The sequence below is a fragment of the Sceloporus occidentalis genome, unplaced genomic scaffold, assembly GCF_023333645.1.
Source record: "Sceloporus occidentalis isolate IW3139 unplaced genomic scaffold, rSceOcc1.0.p SCAF_15, whole genome shotgun sequence".
NCBI classification, from domain to species: domain Eukaryota; kingdom Metazoa; phylum Chordata; class Lepidosauria; order Squamata; family Phrynosomatidae; genus Sceloporus; species Sceloporus occidentalis.
Genome location: NW_028316995.1, coordinates 15,396,120 through 15,418,925, shown reverse-complemented (window position 1 = coordinate 15,418,925; position 22,806 = coordinate 15,396,120). Strand labels below are relative to the sequence as shown.

General features: G+C 39.5%; 1 protein-coding gene across 1 annotated transcript in view; it reads right to left on the bottom strand.

The window, feature by feature from the left end:
- Nucleotides 1–591: 591 nt before the first annotated feature.
- Nucleotides 592–22,806, bottom strand: part of LOC149303293 (ral GTPase-activating protein subunit alpha-2-like) — a 143,850-nt gene continuing 121,635 nt past the window's right edge. The window contains exons 39-40 of the mRNA XM_089481423.1: nucleotides 16,325–16,446; nucleotides 592–743 (exon numbers count right to left, since the gene is read on the bottom strand). Of these exons, the coding sequence (XP_089337549.1) occupies nucleotides 592–743; nucleotides 16,325–16,446 (274 nt within the window). The remainder of the gene's footprint in view (nucleotides 744–16,324; nucleotides 16,447–22,806) is intronic.

Genomic DNA, 22,806 nt, shown 5'->3' with positions numbered 1-22,806 from the left:
GTCTGGAATACGTATTGCTTTAAAAAGTGGAGGCCCGCAACAGAAAATGCAGCATCGTTCCTTATCTAAGCTGCGTCAAGAGTGAATCTGCGTTGGAGACTTATTCTCAGGAGATCATGGCCAGCTTTTTTTTTTTTTTTTTTAAAGAACCGCTGAAGATAAGGTCCAGGCTGGGAATGATAGGAATGATACCGCAGCCTTTCCAGCAGTCAAGGTGCTAATTAGACTACAGAGCAGCCAAGAAATAGTGAGGCAACAGAACGCAGTCACTCAGGAGACCTTGCAGGAATTCTTCAGATGTTGTGATTCTTGCACACCCATTAAGTGGTCCCTCACCTTCACTCCTGTTGCATCATTAAGCTCGCCTTCCCACCACCAATCTTCTAGCAGGAGTTGCATCATACCGCAGTGTCTAGCGGATGGTTTACTCGTAACCTACCCATGGGGGTCCCGCCCCTCTAGACACAAAAGACAACATTGCACGATGTGTCCTTATTAAAAGTTCTGTTCACAGGTACAAAGTCCTCTCTTTAGTTATTTAAAAACATCTCTTGGACAGAGTTCATTATAATAAAAAACAAAAAAAGTGCTTCAATTGGAAGATTTGCTGACAGCACTGGCGGAGCGGCGCAGTTTTCCAGACATTTTGTTTTTTGTGGCGCGGGTTAGTGTTGGAGAGGTGGGATCTGAAGCCTCTGCTCCCGTGGCTCCGGACAGATCGGAACTGGTGCTAGCGGGGAGACCTGGAGACGAGAAGAAACTACGGTCAAGGAGTTACCAAACCAAATCTACATGTGATGTGTCAAAAACGCAATAGCAAAAATATATTCTCTCCCGAAATGATGTGCAGCGCTGCGGAATATGACGGCTCTATATAAAACAATCAATAATAAATAATAATGCAACTGTACATTATGTAGGAGGACCAGCTCAATCATTCCTATTCACTGGGGCTGTCCCCCCCCCCCCCAAACAAAGCGACGTTGGTATTCTGAAATATTAAACTTGCGCTCCTACCCCTGGTTTATGGTCTCTGGCATATCCTCTAAAAATTCAAATTTAAAGAAAAAAAAAATGAAAAAAATTCTGCACAGCCCTTCTACATGTATATACCACAATTACCAGACATCTGACTGCAGAGCTGAAGTGAACGTGAAGCCACAGACTGTAGTCTTTCAATTTTTTTTTCCTTTTGTGGCTGATTGGGATGAGCCACACATTTACACTCCATCCCTCTTACAAGGACCATGCCAGCACGCTGAATAACAAAAGAATAATCAACACAGACTTAAAGACACAGAAGAGTTGAACTAAATATCCCTGCTTTTCAACCCCAAAAAATGATTATTGCACACTAGACCCCATTTAGAAACACGCTATGATGGAGCAATGTGATCAGACGCAGAAATCCCACAGCAGTAAATTGTAGGCCTTATGTCGGTATTTTATAAAAGGCAAGTCATGTTACTGGGGTATTTGCCGAAATCTCTGAAACCCTACAAGGGCATATGTTAAAAAAAACACATCAGCTAGGAGGGCAACAATCTGCGCAGCCGGGCAAATCCCTGCGTGTGGCGGCTCATACGAGCTCACATACTGATATCCTAAACATTAACCTACAACTCAATTATTCCCCGAAGATGACGAGCACTGCGGGTCACGACAGAATAGCTTGTCTGAATGGCACCAGATGAGCTTGCAGCTATTAAACATAACAGAAAATGAATAAAATTAAAGCCTGCGTGGAACAAATCCTTCCCAGTACAATTATAAACGTGCACCGAGGAATTCAGAAATGTCTGTTGCAATCTAGGAGCGCTGTTGCTTTTGTTCTCACGTCTTTTCCCAGAGCAGTAGGGTAAGAGGGAATTTAATTTCATCAGACACTACATCATCTTTAATTATGAATCATAAGGTAGACCTGATGTAAAAGCAGGCTGCTAATCGTTTCAACACAATTCCACTACGCAGGTCAGCCTTCCATTGATGAAAGAGTGAAAGAAATCAATATCACATGATATAGACATTTAGATGATATTAAGGCCTTTTTCCCTTTTCTGCGTTGGACCCGGACGTGTATATGTATTCCTCAAGGACTGTTAATCCACGTCATGGACTCCATTCCATTACCAGAAAACCAAGCCTGGCAATGCAAAAACAAAAGGTTGTCTTTTTCAAGTGAAAATATTCATGATCGATGATAGCTTAGAGAGAGAGAAGTATATGCCATGATCCCAACAAGAGACAGATTATGACGCATGACCTTTAAGACACAACATGCCCATTAGGCTACCTGTGGGTAATGTGACATACACCCTGGACGATCCAGCTCAAGGTGACAGAAGTGCTTGTTTTCTAAATGGTTAACAATCGCAGCTACTCGTTAAGCTTATGGTTAAATGAACATGTGACACAGCAGTGTGCCAAAGGGTTATACTGTAATGAGAAGTGCTCATGTTATATAAAAAAGGTTTGGTAAAGTGCTGCCGACATACCATTCCTACCAAGTTCACATGAACAGCTAATGGTGGACTAGATACCTGCAGAGAAGCCACTGTTGGTTACTAAACTAACTGCAACTGCTTGGCTTTCCCAGCATCAATGTCCAGCCATAAAATAACCATGTTTAGGTGCATCAGGACATAACCACACAACGTAAGGATTAGGTAGACACGAACATACATAACTGTATAATGTGCAGTATAAAATTATAGGGAAGTCCATGAGCCAATGGCATTGATTTTTTCATTATTCGGTATGGAGGAATAGTTATCTCAGAAGATGAAGTCAAAAGCAGCAAGATTTCCTATCCAAGCTGACTGATAAAAGATTGATGGAAAAGTGGTACTACGGAGTAGAAATGTTAACATTCCCGTGGGGACCTCTCACATCGTCGTTTACAATGCTGCTGTGCTGTTCAACTAAACCATCCACGTTCCAGCGAAGAATTCTTCTGGAATGCCGGTTCCTGCAGCTTCTCACCAACATCCAATCTACTCAACTGGAGTCTCAACAGAGGTGAGCACGGCCAATACTTCCAAACAGGCAGGGTGAGGGAGAATGGAAGCTCAGAAGAGACACTGGCCATTGTCCCAAATCCAGTCAACTTAACCCAATGAAGGAATATCAAAAGCTGACAGGTCTAGACATCTATAATATGATGTTTGCCTTCTTAATCACACTACAAGATTTGATAAAGGGCATCTTGATTTCCCAAGGATCTCATCAGGTTCTGGCATTCACGGGCAACGTGCCGCGTGTGTCTTTGAGTACCAGTAACTTCCAGTCGCTGTGTAGAAGTATTTCATTAGTCAGGTGTATTTTCATGGATACAGCCCACAAATGACACAGAGGTCACACAGGGCACAGAACTCAGGCCATTGGTGTTACCTGCCACCCAAGTATCCCATTGTCAGATCAGACTATTGTGCATTCCAATGAGCACGGCATTCAGACACAATCACAATAGAGCTAACACTCCTCCTCCAGCTCACTTATAAGGAACCTCAATGAAAGGCTTCAAAAAATCCCAGATTGTAAAGAAATCCATTCACAGAAATTGCACGGCACAATAACATAAACTGCATGTCTTTCACTGAGTGTCTTTGGAAGACAAAACATTTTACCTTTGGTTTGTTTATACATACAACACACATCGCTCATTAGAACCAAGGCGCAGGAAAAAAGCCGGCTTCTCGAGAACACTAAAGGAATGTAAGCAACAAGTAAACAATGTTCTTAAAAGCCATCACTGTCTGGGACCGGGGAGCAATCCAATAAGGAAACATGAAGGCTTAACGAATGTATGATCTTATGACACATGGGCTCAATTCTGTTGGGTGGAATCAGCATAGGGTAATTTTCCTATGATGTTGTTCATTGTTAGGTTAAAGGGCTACATTCTTCTTTTTCAAGTGGAGAAAGTCGCTGATGCCTCACAGCCTCAGACTTCAGCGAGAGCTACTGAAAATTAGTTATTTGCATCTCCGAGTTGCTCAATTTCAAAGCCGTGAGTTCAGACCTCACTAAAAATCAATGTAGATTCACTTTGTGATACGGCTTCTTGAATGGTTAATTTGCCAGACACTCCAACGGAGAGAAACGCCTAATTACCTTGAATTTAGTCAATAGATACCTAAAAAACTAGGATAAAATGTAGTGGTAAAGGATTGGAGGGTAAAATGTGGACTGAACTCTTGATATGCTCTATATCTTAACAGTGGAGAAACATAATTTCAAAAACCGGGGATAAGGACCTGAAGAAACAAGTTCCAAAACAGTTCCTCCTCCTTCCTTTCTTTCTTTAATGGCATTAAAATAAAATATGTTTAAAAAGTGTTTCAAGCCATATGCAGTGTTCTAAACATTTCTGAAAAATGGGGACAGGGAGGAAAAAGAAAAAGTTAAATTAGACAAAATCTTAAAAATATCAAATGTCATATGTTGTATCCTAAATTCTTGCTGATATTTTTAAGATCATCTGTAGAGTTAAACTGCTATAGGTTGCTAGAAGCAGTAAGGGGTTAATTATTTAGGCTCCCACAAACAAAACCGGTTTTGATTGTTTTAATGTTCGACATCTCTAATTAATCCTATCTAGAAGTATGAGCGCTAAGCAGAGGGCTTCCTAAAATCCACGTTATTTTAAAGAAAACGGCTCTGTGAAAAAATGCAGATGCTTTTCAGTCTGGGGTGGTAGGAATGGAAATTCTCTGTCCTTTCTTTTTTTTGTGCTCCCTAAGGGCATGGAGATAGGGGGGAGGGAGCGGCTTTTTGTATCATATGTTCCTGCAGCTAAACAGAATGGCAGATGGTCAAATTAATACAAATTCAGCCAATTGGGCAAGCTGACGCGGTATTCATGCAAGCTTCTCGACAATACAGCTCCTGCGCATATGAAGAACTGTGCAGTCCAAACAGGCAGGACTGTGTAAAGACCGGCCGGCCGGCCGCACCTAGGCGCTTAGCAGCACACTCCGCATTCCTTTAGCTCCAAAGTTTGTGCATTCCATCAGTCAAAACTTTCTTCTGGCAAATCCTTAACTATGCAATCAACCTTGAAGCTCCTTCTGAAGCCTCTTGATTGATAGAGAGACAGCAGCTGCACAACGCACAAGTAATAACCGCACAAGATAAAGGCTTTCATACAAATATTGTAATTCCACTCGCAAGCTGCCTGGCACGAACTCTAATTACTTGGCCTTTTTCTTGTAATGAAACTTTGAGGATCTGTTTCCACACCGAGCTGTAAACCAATTAACCCCTTCATCCTACACATGCTCACCCTAGCTGGGACAGAAATAAGGCACTGCTCAGAATGGTGCAGGACTCGTTACAGGTTACACGTTACAGAAAAAGGCTCATAAATGACCCTACGGTATGTCATGGGTATTCTTGTGTCTTTAAGGTACAGTCAGACTTCAAATATATATAATACAAGACAGATATTAAATACAGTATATTGGAACCTCTTAATGGTGCACTTATGAATACATTCTGTTTGGTATCGCGTTAAAATGGATCTTATATTTAAATGGGAGGAAAATACTATTATCATTTATCTAGCGCCAACAATTTACAGAGCGCTTCTTACAGTCCACACATTTTAAAAAAACAAACAACTAAAAGTGGCTAAAAGAAACTGTTACAGAGTGGGTAAAGATGGCCCGCTTGCACGCTTAAACATGATAATAACAGTGCTAAATTCAGAAAAAAGCATAACAACTTTTTTTTGTATCAGTCAAGAAAATCCAACTATAATCACTATATGAACTTATTTAATGTAAGTGAGAACAAATTTAATGTACATAAGTAGCAGTCCCAGATATCACCCAAGGTTCTTTGAGATGGATATGCATCACTCGTCAATGACACCAAAGACTTGACAAGTTTTTTACATCTATATCATAAAGACATAGATGTAAAGACTGCAATTGATTTAGGAAACTAGTCATTCCTAGGCCAAGCTCACTTGTGTAATATTATGCCAAGGGTCACGTATTAAATGGGACTACTACTTTAAAAAACTATTATTGTCATGAACAATATGCAATGTGAAGGAAATGTGCTTACATAATAATAAGAAAAAAAAACAAGTGGCTTCAAGGTGTCCAGAATCAGAATGCTAGTGCCCCCTAAACAGCCGTGCATTCATTTACGAAATAAATGCCTGAGCCAGAGGTCCCCAAACAAATTCCACTTGCTCATGCTTGGGTATCTCTGGCATTGAAGCAGTGGAAACAGTAATTATACCTGCTTTACACTGATGAGGTTAAGAGTGCAGTTCCAGGTGCTTGGTTCAAAAAATAATTTGCTCTGTGCAAATTGAATCTGCCCTCCCGCTTTCCTAATTATATTTCTTTCTCTGAAAATCACCAGTATGATTCTGATTTCAGGCAGCTCTTGAGAATGCATGGCTGCTCTTAGCATAGCGGGAGTCTTCCTGGGTTAAGTAGAAATTCATAAATAATACCGGCCAAATATTAGTAGCGGTATTCATTCAGGGGAGCCGGGTGTTTGGGAACATGCTTGCACTTTCATTAGTGGGCTCATATTTAAACAACATGGCTTGTGGACACAGACTGTGAAATATTATCGCGCAGGACTTTTTTTGTACATTTGTACAGTGCTGCGGAATATGATGGCGCTAAAGAAATCAAGAAGTGGAAAGCATGTACTGCATACGGAACTGCACTTTTAAACAACATCAAAAAAGATAATTCAGAGTGATTTGTACAGAAGGCGTTAAACATGAGTCTCCATGCCGTGTCCCCTCTTGTCCCCACTCTAAACCCTGTCGCTATCTTTCAGTTCTATGGCTGAATTGTAAATTGCCCAGACAAACAAGCAGAGCCAGCACGCCTGAAAAGGTCACACCTGGCGTGTGGCCAGCCTGCTCCCTAGCCTGCTCCCTCCAGTCTCTAGGCTCAGAGCACTCAGTATTTCCCCTTCTTTTGTCTGCCTTTCCTCTCCCAGCTGTTCCATTCAGAAGCCCAATCTGCACTCCCCTCCCCTCCCCCACCCCCCCCAAAAATAAAGGTACTTATTAAGTTTAGCTAACTCAAAGGGCCAAAGCTGCACAGCACGTGCCAATTCTTATCTGTTCTATCTACAGATCCTATTCTACGCGTCCTAAGCCTACAGAAAAAAAAAGTGAGAGAGAGAAAAAAAGAGAGAGGAGAAAAGTAAATGGATTTTTGCTTCCATTGGCTCCCCTGCAGCAATTCAAACAAAAGTGCAAAGCAACAAAGACATTTTCCAGTATGGCAGGTGCTGGTGTCAGATACCGCCCCAAGCAAACACAAGCAGAAGAGAAGAATGTGCTTTTCTGTCGAAGCTCAGACATGCAAGGGCAGGGGAAATTCTAACAGTACCGCCGCATTGTCAGTGTCGCTACACAGTCAGGTGTTAATTCCCACTAACACTTGTTTCGGAGAAGCTTCCCCGGGAACGTGTTTTCTTTAGACATCATTCTCGGTTTTGTTTCATTTCTTTTATTCATTTGTCATCCAAACCACATAATAAGAGCTGATTAGTAAAAGCCGCGGTGAAACAAGCAAAGCCATAACCAAGTGAAGCCTCCTAAACGCATGAATCTTACCTTTGCTCATTATCGTAAAGGGACTTTAACATATTCTAATCTGAAAGGGGAGGAAGAGAACAAAAACACAAGATCGAGTGAGTAAACACATCTGCTCCGAACGCATGAACATCAGAGAAAAGGCATCATTTGTGAGCTATTGCGCAATGCGAGATGAATGCCGTATAACCCTTTAAAAGGCATATTCAATGCCTCTTTACCACTGGCGCTAGGAAGATGTGCAACATGTTGGAAAGTGTAGACAAGCATCCAGAGAGAATTCTTTGTGTAAAGAATAACGCATAAAAGGTACATGGTGATACATTTAAAAAACAAAAATAAAACCACAAAAGAAACACATTTGGCATTTTACGGAGATATTAGCTACACAGGGTGCCAATCAGCAAAAATATATTTCATTTATACATCATGGCAGGCTATCTATAGAGAATAAGCTTCTATGTCCGCCTCGTAAAGTAAAAGAACTCCAAACGTCATGCAAAAGGGTATATATATATATGCGAAAAGAACAATTCTTCTGCAAAGTGTTACAATCGCTATAGAAATCAATTGAATATTTATGGTTGAAAGTTTATACAGAACCCCCGAATAATGGGTGCATAGCAATAAAATATAATTTTAAGGCAATCACAAAAACTCTTAAGTTTTAAATATTTCTGCAAGCTTATACGATTATCTATTGCTAGCTCTTTGCGATTGCACTAAAATAATAACAGTAGTAGCTTGCGTTATTCATTTTAATTTCTCTTAAAAATACAATGCAGGAACGGCCTTTGAGTGAAAAAGAATTAGTTTACGTCCTAGAAGTGAAGGAAATAACCCTCAGTGATCATATGAACTCATAGAGCTGACTCATTTTCTATTGTTTTAATACTGTTTCAGTTACACATTTAGCATTTTATATACAAAAATGGCTGCTAATGTAGAAAAAAAGGATCATGTAAGATTTTGTATCAGTTTTACTCACAGCAGGATCTACAGTTAGTATATATAGGATATATATATAATATATACACATATACAATATAAAATACATCAAAAAGTGAACATCAAAAATATTGCTTTAGTAGAAGATTTCATGGACTCTTCTTCCATATAATCAATGCAAGGCTGCTAAAGATCATGGGAAGTTTCAGTAATATCTGAAAGGATTTATGTGTCTTATTTCTTTAAATAAATTAGGGAAACCAGTAAAACTATTTGGATTCCTGGATGCAGGACATTTCCACAAAAACTAAGTGGTTTAGTTCTAACATAAAATGATTTTGTCGACAGTATAAATTTATGGCAGAAGATGAACTGTACCCAACATGGAGTAGCAAGGATTGTATTTTTTTCCCCTCGACATATTTGATCTTCTTGCATTGCCTCCGCAGGGAAGGTGTTCCAGGTCAGTGACGGGAAGCTCTACCGCACCTTTCAAGGTTCGCGTATGATGAAAAAAAGCCTTCTTGAGTTCTTCGCTTCCTATGGTTGCCACTTATTCACCAAAAGAAAACTCAACATAATCGGTTTGCTAATCTTTGGCCGTATACGGTTACTAGCAATCAAGATTTTTGCTCTTTCATGTATACCAGCTTTGTATGAGGCAACGTGTTTCATAAACCGCATATAGCGGGTGTCATGAGGCACAAATGCCACCGAGGTCACATTCTAATCCTCTAAAACGGAAAATTCTTCGTAGGATATAGACAGAAATACACCCCTATGACCTGGAGCATATCAATAATAATCAGAACAATATTTTTGCTAGCAAAAACTCCTTTTGAATGGTTTTAAATCGAGAAGACCCTGGGGGTATTAATGGAATATGTTATTGTTTTCAGGGGCTAAACTATCTGCATTTAATAGCGTACAAGTTGCTATAGCAGATCATTTCTTAATCTTATCCATCTTCAGTAAAAATAAAATGTCACACAACCAATAATAAAACTAAAAATAAATAAAACTAAAAGGCAGATTTATCATACACTAGGTGTATATGTACTAAATAAACATCTATATTCTTTGCCGTAGTTATTCTCAATATGGTATGAGCATCTAACCAATTACATTAATGCAATAAATGTAAGGTAATTTGGGCCAATCTGGGGGAAAGTGATTAAGTCTCCACTATAACAAACTCGGAAGGATTAACCAATATGGTTTTTTCTATGTTGTGGTGATCAGTGGGGTTCTAGGGGGGGAAATGTTTGGGGTGGACAAAAAAAAATAAAAAAAAAAATTATGAGGAGGGGGTAACAGATGCAGGCACAGAAGGGGAAAAGATGTAGCAGGGAGTGGGGGCACAACGGGTCAGAAATGAATGGGGGCAGGGAGAGGGAAGCCTTGGAGAGGTAACAATAGAGAGAACGGAATTTGACACCAAGAGATCCAGTGGGACAAAGGGAGCAGAAGTTAGATGGCTGATGCCTGGCTGAGAACACGGCAAATAATACACTAATATATATTGCATTTTACTCCGTGCCAATAACTAGCACACCATACCATTTCAACCCAATCTGTCAGTAAAGGGGTGCCACGCTGCTAGAAGTAATCGCTGCTCTGGGTCTAATTCAGACTAAAGGACTCGTACTCACACTGTCCCTTACAAATGGCGAGTGCATGGAAAATAAACAAAACGCAGAATGAAACGCATCCCATTTACACAACACATCTCAAAGTTTGACGATACCCAACTCCCCGGAGCTCTTACAGCAGCGGTGACTAACACTTTGTGAAACAGGAGTGATGAAAATGAGATGTGATGATCACTAACCAAAAATAAATGCATGGACATGCTGGAAGTGAAAGAATGATATATAATTAATCTCCAGCCTCCCCCTCTGCTCCAGACGTCAGCCCACCCTCAAGCTATGACAGCTGTTAAGCAGCGCTCTTATCCGCATAGGACAGCACAGAAGATACACAACGGCTGTTTTCTAAACGGTTAAGATGAGGATATCCATGCACACGGCAGCTCAATTAAATTGTTGTAGGGGCTTGCTTCTATTCACTATGTGGCTTTCCAAGGAAGTCCTAATTAACACTAAAAACTGAAGTCACAGGACAACTAAATACTTGTGATCTAAATGCGAGCACACAATCAAATGCCATTTCAATCACTGTATTCAAACATTATTGGAGATGGACAGATTAAGACTTAATCCGCGCAACAATTACTCTCGAAAGCTTTATGTTCACAATATTTTAAGATACCAAAGTACTATTTGATTGACTTGCCCGGTGGGTTATCGTAAAGTGTATTCTATCTTTAAGCAATTGCCGTGTGATTTATTTAATGAGTTTGGATGACGGACAGACCCTGCTACGGTAACCAAGGTCTGTGTCTTGGAATTTCCTGCGCAGGTCTCTGGTGAAGAGATGAAGACACGTTGGCCTGTTAAATATTCAATAAAAAGAAATCCTTTTACACCAGCTAATGGCATAATATACTCTGCCGGGGCAGATTTACATGCCACCTGCACACAAAAAAACACAATCCCAAACAAAAAAGCTTTGGAAATGGGGTCTAGTGGGAAATGGCATATCATGAGCAAAAATGTATGGAGAGAGAAGAGAAGGCAAACCTACCCCCTGCTCTTTTGCCCCCTCTGTTACCCCTACAAGGCGGCAGAGGCTTATTCTCCCAGAGATTCAATCAGGATGGATTTATGAAGAACGTGGCATTAAAGTAAGGAGTGTACCAATCTGTTGGTGCCATTTCTTTAACGTTGAAAGCGACTAACGTGTGATGTAAAAAATGCCTAATTAAAGTGTGTTCCTCCTCTCTAGCACGTCTATGGAATGTATTACAGAAAATAGTGCGTGCCAGACCCCTATCACTCCAAGGCACAACTCTTATTATGGAGACTATTGTGAACCTCCTGGACTCAGCTCTCTAAAGAGCGCTATAAGGGGTTAGGAACAGATTCACGCATGGTTTAGGATCGCAGATTGCTTCCCCATCACACGTCTAATTATTGCAAAGTGAAGAGATGGTGTAAAGGGGCGAATCTATCTTGCACCCATACTACTGACCTTCGGCTGTCGGCACGGCTAGGACAAGCTGGCGCCATTCATTAAACACTGAACGGCTACTAGTGCGTGTTAATGTGGGTGCCTATGTCTTTTCCCCTAGGGTGTTAAGTTGGGGCTATTCTTCCTTTATATTTCTGCCTCACGTAACAGGTAAAGAGGGACTCTGTTTGCATCCATTTGGATAAAGCGCATCATTACGCTTCATTTTGCAAGTCATTAACATACGGGATGACCTCATAGTGAACAGATGCACAGGGACAGAGCGGTGATTAGATCAGTCTTCTCAGCAGTGCAGAGTCCACATGCAATTAACCCTTTGGCGTTTTCATTCCCTCCCACTCACATAATAACTATGCGCAGGAATATAAATCATCAAAATCAGGCATGTAGTACCAGGATATTATTTTCAAGTAAAAACTAATCACTCTGTAAGTACAGCCAAAAGTGTCTTATCTTATATTGAACTCATGTCTGTGTTGGCTAATTATCTTGGTTTGATTTGGACAATATTCTAAAGATGATTACAGTAAAACATGGGGACGTTTAAATAACAAGCGGCAAATAAATCAAAGGCCCTTGGCACAGGGAAAACAGTTGCTTTAAGTTGCTTGCTGCCTTAATGTGAAGACGGACATATCCTACAGGCACAAGGCTGTATTAATTTACCGATGGCAAGCTGTAACGATGCGCGTCCGTAATAAACGTATACAAAAAGTGACTGAGCTGGAACGTTTTAATAGAAATCTTATCATCAAAGCAACAGATTCAAAAGGTCAATTAGTAGGGACAAGTCAGTTGTTTAATAGGGTGATACCATCAATTTTTTATCCTTGTAATATAGTTCTTTTTTTGGTAAATTAGATACATCGTGTACAATTGGTACAATGTCCCTAATATGAACTAAATTAAAAAAATAATGATTTCCATCTGCTTGATGTCTACGACACTTACAAGTTCCTTTTATAAAATTATCTAATGCCGTGCTACAGATTTATGCCAAAATGGGCCAATGAGCAGAAATCAGGCCTGAAGATGCTTGTGACACAGTAGAATGTCAACCTCCTTGGGTGGACTATGTCTCTGGAGCCTTCCTTCAGAGTGCCCTTGCTCGTTGACATTGGGATGAAACATGGAATCTGCAGACACATAAGAACCATTTGGACCATCTAGTCTGCCATTCTCCTGATCTAACGATTCAGACTTTAATCAGTCCTTGGTTTTGTCTTAGAAAGAACTTCAAAGTTGCAGCACCTTCCAGCTCAGTGCTTTAGGCAGCCTACTAGTTTGTCTTTACTGATCGGCCAGCCTGGGTAGAATCCTTGTTCACGCTAATTCCGGCAGTTTGGAGAGCAAAGATGGTTTCAATCAGATACACGCTGCTCAGTTAAAGTATGGTTATTACCGTATTTGCTCGATTATAAGACGAGGTTTTTTCAGAGCAAATGCTCTGAAAAATACCCCCCGTCTTATAATCGGGTCGTCTTATAATCAGACCTCAAATAGGTCTGACTAAGACGACTAAGATCCAGATCCCCCGCAGCTGCAGGGGACCTGGATCCTCCTGTCCCCCCCCCTCGCCCCCTTCTGAGTCCCCGGTGTGTAGCTGGGTCAGCATGTAGATGTCTACGCGATTCGCGATGGACGCAGACAACCCCCGCTGCTAGCCACGCCTCCTTCCGGCTGCAGCGTAAGCGCGTGGGATCTACACGCTGCCTCGGATACATGACAGGGAAGTCAGAAGCACCGGTAAGTTTGGGGGGGGGGGGGAGTGTTAAGTGGGGGGCATAAGGCATTTCTGGAGGCAGAGTGCTCTGTGAAATGCCTTTTAACCCCCTTAATGCCACTCTGCCTCCAGAAATGCCTTTTTAACCCTCTATACGCCACTCTGCCTCCTGAATGCCTTAAACCTCCCTATATGCCACTCTTCCCCATAATATGCCTTTTAACCCTCTAAATGCCAGAGTGGCATATAGGGGTATAAGGCCTTTCTGGAGGCAGAGTGGCACATAGGGGGTCAAAAGGCATATCATGGGGCACAGCGGCATATAGGGTTAAAAGGCATATCATGGGGCACAGTGGCATTTAGAGGGTTAAAAGGCATATCATCGGGCACAGTGGCATATAGAGGGTATAAGGCATTTCTGGGGCAGATGTGCATAACTGGGGGGCAGGTTGGAAAATAGAAGGAAATAAAACCAAAATATTTTTCTCAATCATAGCTTTTACTAAAAACAAAAAAAAATTGTTTAGCTGAATTAACAATTACTGGTAAAACTTTTTTCCTATAGGGTCGTCTTATATTCAGGCTTTTTCTTTTTTTCCTAAATTAATATTCAGATTTGTGGGGTCGTCTTATAATCGAGCAAATACGGTATTTACAGTGGAAATAATGTGCTGTAAAGTTATGAAGGGGACAGAACTATGATAATGGGGACATACAGGACATAATGCCATAGAGCGGTAGCCCGACAGTATGCCAAATCTTAATCTGGACCAACAATTTACCTCTTCATTATCTCAGGGTTTTTTATACAAATAAAACTTTTTATATTATATGAACAGAAAATAAAACCTCTTGATTTACATTTGTGTATCGCAGCACACAGGTATACTCCTTTCATTTCGTTCCAATTTCAGTTCTCCATAATCAGAAGAACGTCTCAGATCACCATATCAGCTAATTATCTTTTTAGGCATTTTATTTCTGCGCTGTTATATTTTTTTTTTGGCAGTGTGCAAAAAAAAAAAAAAACGAACAAGAAAATTGCACCTGTCCTACTTCTATAAAATGTAGGAATAAGTGAAAGAATGAAAACAGAAAAAAAGAAAAGGATTTGGAATTAGCACTAATGAAAAGCCCCGAGTTTGAAGCTCTTTCTAATGTCGCTAAGTATTCCAGTTCAACAAAGATAAATAGAGGCCATCCCTATGTTTCTTGACGCCTCTCCAGGAAGCAGGGCGCGATTATGTAAATAACATTGGTTCCCTTTACTTGTGCCAGCTTGCTTATCTCCAAAGCCTTCTGCTACTGGCGGCCACTACGAGTGTATGCACACAGCTCTTATCTCTGAACAAAGCTGGGGAAACGCACAAGGACTGAAGCCAGCAGTGTTGGACATTGACGCATGGCTGATTTTCTCTGCGATTTACTTAACTGAATTTCATTTCTTTTCTTTACCACCGTAGTTTTGATCAGAGAAATGTATTAACAGCGCCAAATGAGGGCTTAGGGGGAAAAAAGCAACGTAGAGAAACATTTATTAATTACACAGTAGGATACATATATTTGCTTTTTGTAATACAGAATATGTATCTGTGCAATAGGTTTAATTTAAACCTTAATAGCTCAGCGCACAGCCCATCTGGCAAGCTCGCTGAAAAGTCTAAAAACCTACATAAATGTAAACTCCCAATATGTAAGTGTGACTGATGACTGCAGTTCACAACATGTTTTGCTTCACTTTACTGATCCTAATTGGTAAATATTCCGTTTCACCAACTCCCACTGAGCCTGGGGAGGAAATAAGTTTTGGATTTCTACGTGAACGGCTATAGAAATGTAGTACTTTCTGGAACTACCAACTATACAAAATGTTGAAGTACGGGACACTTGGAACCATTGGGATACTTCTATGTGTATGTGGCAGACATAATAAACCATGTAGTCCCATAACAGAACACAAGTATGAGGATAATCATTTACCAATTGTGAGTCCGTAAACGGTTTTTGGTAAATCTTGTCTTGAACCAAAACAAACGCCAACAATGTTTTATATTTTCATTAAGGTACATGAATAGAAGCTACTATGCTTTTGTGTCGTTAATATGTATCGTGAATTAAACTGTGGCTAATTGGGAAGGTGGTGCAAGCTGTTATGAGAGTGCCGCCTCAGCGAAGAACGGGCTACTTTGAGTAACAATAAGACTGTGCACTTGTGCCTTGTTGTCCTATGGAAATTATACCCCAGCCGTTAGACCTTCGTGTCTCTGCAGACTAATCCACATTTAGCATTAACATCAACGACTTCCATTGTGAGGGGCATCCCCGACTGCTCCCCCAATAAGCAACTAAAGATTCAAGTGTGGCCATTCAGCTCTCAGAAGAATCGAAATAAATGGGAGCCCGGTGCTGGGAGAGGGAGTTCATTAACCTCGCTGGATTTGGAGGTTAAAAGAAGAGCCAAAAAGAAAGGAGTGAAAAAACGACTTAAAATGAATGTCTTCATTGCTTTTGATATTCATTAGTTCATTCAGGAGGTCGAATGTGCTCCTAAAAATTGTCGGCGGTTATCTGTGAGAAACAGGTGTATGTCTGGACTACGAGCTTTGTGGTCTGTAGACAGAAGTGCAAAAGAAGAAGAAGGAATGGAACAGAGCAGCATGGGTTTACATACTGAAGGGTCACTTAAAAGGATGATACACAAGCATGGCATTTAAAACAGATGTTTGGAATCAGGCTTTTAAATAAATACCGTCCCGTTTAGAAGACTAGTCCTATGTATTCCGCCACATCAAAGTGTATAAGGAATCAGACCCTACAAATATATAAAGCACCTAGGGTAACCGGTGGCATACAACGCAATATAATGCACAAGGCTTAAACAAAACTTTTTGCAGAGTGTGTAGCAGCATTTTAATGAAGAATGCATATTATAATACTTTATAGCCACTAATCTAAGCATATGGTGAACTGTGTATACTCACCGAATCCACCAAGTGAGTAGCTGGGGGATGGAGAGAATACTTGAGATGCGAAGTCTTCAAACGTCATCATTTCCCTGTGATTCTGAATTATTGCTTCAAGGTAGAGAGCCCTTTCCTCATAACTGGATAGATGAAGTTAAGGAAAGACACAGGAACAGTACAATATGCATAATACTGTGAAGGTCATTTATAGCAATAATAAAATATTCTTAAATCATGCACTGGTGTGAAAGATTGCTGATCCCCAGGCCAACGCATTTCACAGACCACTGTGTTCAAGCTGTAATAAAAGAAAAGCAAATCGAAAATAATCAACAATGGGGTTACTGAATAATATTTACAATTTAATGGTAACGGATCACTCACAAAGGGGGAATAAACAGGTTTGTGCTAAATTACTCCCCAAAAAGATGGGAAGACACCCAAAATTCATCTGAACATCGGATTACACTGATAAGAGGGTAGTAACTTTATCACAATCTATTTCCTTGATGTGTTAAAACCTCACAAGTAACCTGCTCTGAGAAAATAAGAATCCAATCATCCAGGGCTGGAAATAGCCATGGCTGCTAACTATTTCATAATGATCTATACAGCCACATCCATTCCTGGCTCCTAATGCTTTTGCTGCTAGCCACATACTAATTCAGTTAGTCAAGCCCCGTGACCGTCAATGTTTAAAATGATGTGAAAATCGGCGTACGGTAGAAGCCCGTAAGGACAGATAGGAACTAAAACTATTCAGAAAATGACTCCCGTAGCAAGACATCCGCTTATTATTAAATAGTGATAAACATTTTAAAAGGGGACATTATTATTGCTTCCCTTTTGTACTACAGAAAAAATACGCAATGTCTGCAGAGTAAACAGGAGGAAGATTTACTCAACTTTAACAAGCTGAAAACATTTCACGGCCGAAAAAATGTCGGCATTATCGCACAATTTAAAACGTACAATCGGGATCTAATGAACATTAAAGGGGTTTCACCAAAGCAACACCACTCCAGAAATTTGCTGCATGCTATATTTTTTACCTCCGTAATAAGTAAAAGAAATTCTTCGGCACACGGCATAAGTTAACGCTCCTGCCTACTCCACAAAAAGAAGGGAATATTTTATTATAAAAACCCACTAGACAATGTAATGTGAACATTGCTGGCTGAACTCCCTGTTACTTTTAGTTAATGAATAAGCCTCTGAAGCTTCTTGGATGAGAGACACACGCCTGGACCCTATTCTAGGGGACTCCTGGTGCTGTTCACAGCTCATTACAAGCAAGCTTGTTCTCCTCAATGCCTGACCGTTGCCAGGGCTCTACATAAGACGCTGCTCCGAAAAGCCTCTGGTCCCGCTAACAGCAGGGTGCACGGTCTGAGTGGCCTTCTGGCGGGCAGGCACTCTGACACTAAGCCGGCACGTGCTGGAGCAGCAGGGGCAGACGCCGGCGTGACAAATTACTGAAAGAGTTCAGCTAAACTTATGTCAGATGGCCACCTGAGCCTTAGGACCTCTGAGGGGGCTTCATTGGTCACTCATTTATTCTGCAGCCTGCTTGAGGGTAGTGCTTAAATAAGATTCATTCTACATAAATGAGTTTCGCACCCAGATGTAAAAAAACACACCAAAAAAAAACACTAAACAAAAAATACTATATACTATAGAAAGGGGTTTTATTGTCAAATCTGTCTAGAACTGTTAAAATTGTAATAGTTAAAATAGGTACTCCTTACTAAACTGGCCTTTTTTTTATTATTCTTTCATATTTTAAAAAGAAAAAAAGTTAAAAAAAAAGGTTGCAAAGGTAATATAAAAAAAGTCCTGTTCCATCAAATTCAAACAACCATGTCCAAGTAAAAGTATAATAAGAATAATAAAATTATATAATAAGTATATAATAATAATAAAATATCAATCCATTGTCAGTTGTTTCTATTTATTTTTGCGGACTTGGCTAGGCACAAAGCACATTAATCATAGGCATTTGCCTTTAGGAAAGTGAAGCTGTATGAACAGGGAGCTGTCCGTGGTGCTGAACACACAGCACGCGAAGAACAGCACTTAGCAGTTTATTTAACATTTTACAAGGCGCTTCCCATGTGAAAGTTTCTTACGTCTTATTAGTTAACCCTTTGAACTTTACAGCTTCCAAAAAATGCTATTATATTTATGTATACAGTACCAACAATTTACGCAGCGCTCCATACAGTACATACATTTAAAGGGTCAGACAAAACTAGAATTGACAGACCTCGACAAACCGATCCATTAGGGGAAGAGGGCTCGGCTTGCAAGCTTACACTTTAGAGAAGTTTAGGTTTTTGTAAACCAAAAAATAAATAAAAAATCACACTTTAATTTTCAAACGTTATGGAAAACGCATGCTTTAGACGACGCATACATTGCAATGGCAGAAAAGAAGAGAAATGTTTCCTTCATAAGCTTCTTTCAAATAAATATTGCTGCCTTTTCTCACAGCATCTGCCACTCAAAGGATTTTATCTGTTTAAAAAATGCCTAGGAAAAAAAAAAAAAAAAAAAAAAAGTATCACTTTGGCTGAAATAGGGTTATTTGTGAAGCTGCCATAGCCAGTTTAAGGTATTCATTCAGCTTGGAGCAATCAAAGGAATTTTAAGATACCCAGTTTCTGTCTAAACAACAATAACCTGAATTAAAACGCTTCTTTATAAAAGACTTCAAAAGGGAAAAGCTTCGTTCTATGTATTTTGACTTCATTATTTTTTTCTTTTTTTTTTATATAACAGAGGAGCGTGAGGCATTAAAATTCCTCTTTTTCATTGTCATACCATCATTTTATTAAAATAATTTACATGTGAAAATGGAATATTCGAAAACACATACGGACATAATGATGACAGAGCATACAAGAGGGCCTGAAGAAGAACATTAATCGCGGCATGCAAATTTATTCTAATACACACCTGTTAGATGTTAGAAGTAAAAAAAGATAAAGGAATTAAATTAGTTTGTGTTATTGGAAGCTGAATGATTGCTGGGAAAACACGAACGGCATTCAACAAAGCTGCACTCCAATATTTCAAAGGAGAACACAAAAATGAGAACGCGGCGTAAATACACCTGATATTCTAGTTATTTAAAGGGAGAGCAGCCAAAAAATAAGTGGAGGTTAAGTATTTTTAAAGCATTGTATTTTATGTATGTGTAACGATGTCTTTTTATACTTTATAAAAACGTAAAAAAAAAATTAAAAAATATACTAGAGCCGCACAATCTTCCCCTGCACAGCTCTCTCGCACGCTCTCTCTGATGCCGGGGGATGACGTCACTCCGGCCCTGGCATCAGCACAAAAAGTAAAACGCTGGAAGATAAGGAGGACTCATACCATCTCCCGAAAGGTAGGTAATCTCTCAAATACTGGCAATACTGGCAATATATAAAATTAATGTGTGTGTCTCTGAGTTTTGTATTATTTAAACTTTTTTACTCAAATTTCCTTTGTATGTATACAAATTATACACACCTAGAACCAATGGAAAAAAAGGTGCATGTTATACGCCGATAAATACGGTAGTTAAAATACCGTATTTATCGGCGTATAACATGCACCAGTGTATAACACGCGCCCTTTTTTTCCATTGGTTCTAGGTGTGTACAATTTGTATGCATACAAAACCGCAGAACGACTTAAGACAGAAGTTTAAGTCTCTAATTCCAGTAACTAAAGAATACGCGTCCAATCTCCATGCAGTAAAATGCATTTGAATCTATGTAAAAAAGCAATAATAATAAAAATACTATTTTGGGGATGAGATTGTTGATGTAATCATTTACCCTGCACCGACTGGCTTCGCACGGCTTCCTCTGAGTGCCGTTTTTCTGCATTAAAAATAGAATCTATCTGGCAGAATACTTGGAAAACGTCTGAATTCCAACCCTCCTCTGAAAACAGGATGGAACACAAAAATGCGCTCCGTTCCCATAGAAACTAGGGATTCAATCAATATGTTGATTTAAAAATAAGTGGTTAAGTCTAGGATTTCAAATGATTTAGTAACATAATTAGGTCAGTCAAAAATAGCACCCAGTATATTTTGCGCAGCCCTCGAATCTGCTTTGCTAAGGCAATCTTCAAAAGAAAATTAAATTGAATGGCGCAATCCGGAACATTTTTATAATAAATACAATTCAATTTATACGAATTAGAAACTCTAATATAAGGCAGCCTAAGACACTCTTGTCAAGTTTATAGAAGACATGACCTTTTGAAGGAGCATCAATATTTAAATAAAACCCAATGTTTATTCAGTCCATTAACATATTCATGTATATTCAACATAAAAAAATCTACTAGTAGGAATTCATAAAAAAAAATAAGTTAACATTATAGGATGCACCTCTAATAAAACTACTAAATAACCGGTTTCTTGGATCAGAACAAGGATAATCCCAGCTGTAAACTTCTTGGTTGCATATCTCTAGTTTAATACTGTATCGGTGTGCTTAGATAGAAAGCTATGCTAGGATCTAATATATAAAGGATTAGTCAAATTAAAAAGTAAGCTGCACTATATATCTGGTGGGAATATAATAGAGTCCTCAAAAGCTGAGCAGTCAGGTAGAACGCCATGAAGAATTCTACAGGTAAAAGGAAGCTAAACCGATGTTGGTTAAGAAGATAAGAGGAAGAGAAACCTTTTCCGTGTAAAGAACGGGACTTTTTATATTTTTTGTTGGCGTTCCTGGATATATTAAATTCGCAATCAATAAAATAAGGTATTTCAATATAGACGCTTAAAACACTAACCACAAAATGGTTCGTTGCCACCACACAGATCTAATGAAGCGGAAACTTTCTGTTCCAACTGAATTTCTGCAGCTTATCACCTGGTTGATCAGCCAGAAATACTGATGGGGATCAGAGTCACAGACAAGGTTAGCATGAATTTAATGCAAAACCATCATCCCATCAGAAATAGTGAAATATGCTGAATTGTTGGTGCATAACACACACGGTTCAAGACCGGACTTAAATCGCACATCTATGTGTATAATATTTTTATCTGGATGTATTTCAGGAGAAACCAACCCATTGTGTTCCATGAACACCAGTATTTGGGTTTGGCCTAGAAATAAGTGTGTGGGGGGCTATTGCCACAGAAAATCAGGCTCATATTCTCCAGAAGAAGCCATCAAGTGGCCTGTTTTTTCATGCGACCAGATGACCGTTTTATCCTTGACCATTTATCCTGTTAGTCTGCACAATTTTAAGAACAAAAATGCATTATGACATTATATATTGTATTATGTATAATGGAAAGAGTTGTGGGATTTACAAAGAACTACACTTGCCTTTAAAGATGCTAAATGAGGGCTTTATATGTAAATTTTACGTTAAAAAAAACACCAAAAATACTAAAAACTGGGTCTTAGAAACTGAAACACGTTCTTCCAATGAACGAAGGGATGAAGGATGGTCGTTTGTTTACAATTCAATACTCCGTGTATTACTAAAAGCGGTAATAGGATAGTACGAAAGTGTTCTTTTTCCGGAAAGTTTGGGAAACTTTTTCATACCGCAGAATAGATGATGCCTTGTGGTGACTCAAATAGTGATTTCCACAACCAAGTCAAATACAAGAAAGTGTTGTGAGCAAAATTTACAGATACTGGTGGCCAACTGGTACCACACTACTTATATTAAGTTTAGATGGAATCTGTAAAGAAAATATAACAATCGCACAATTAGTATGTATATTTCTGTAAATAGAGGAATTCTTCATTGCTCAAAAAACATCATTTAGATGCTAAACTTTTCAGCATAGATCTCTATGGCTTTGACTACTCTGTGTAGCCTCCGCTGTCTAATACCTGAATTTGTTTTAATCTATACAGTTTAATGGAAATTCATCTAGCAAAAATAACAAAACGAAACAAAAAAACACACAAATGTATTCACTGGTCATTACTATTCTAGCAGCAGGAATATGAATGCGTATGCCTTTGATGTTGTTTAGGTTGTGCGCCCCAGTTTTTGTATTTTTTGTGATGCCAGCAATACCCTATTATACTTCCTAATGGAACGTTAACAATGAAGGAAACAAATGGGTTTTATAGCAAGTGTAGGATATTGTTGCTGCAAATAAAAAAGCCGATAAAGTATTTGTATTGAATTCCTCTATTTACAGAAATATATATACTTGCTCCTTATTACAGGGAGTCTTTTATAGACCAGAATGCACACAGCCTGCAAGAGCCTTCCAAAGCATCTTAATGCATTTAGACACTATAGATCCAAACCAGCCGAGTGAATGCATAGTATTTTAGATTCTCCAGCTCACATACTGCCTTTGTGCCTAAAAACCCACACACAAGGCGTGCGTTACACTATCTACTGAAAAAGGCTACCTGTGCGTGCTTTCTGTCTGAAATTCTCGAGACGGTAATACAAGCGGTCGCATCTCCTCGGCACGCTGTGTGACAGCTGCGTCTCAAGGAGCTGCT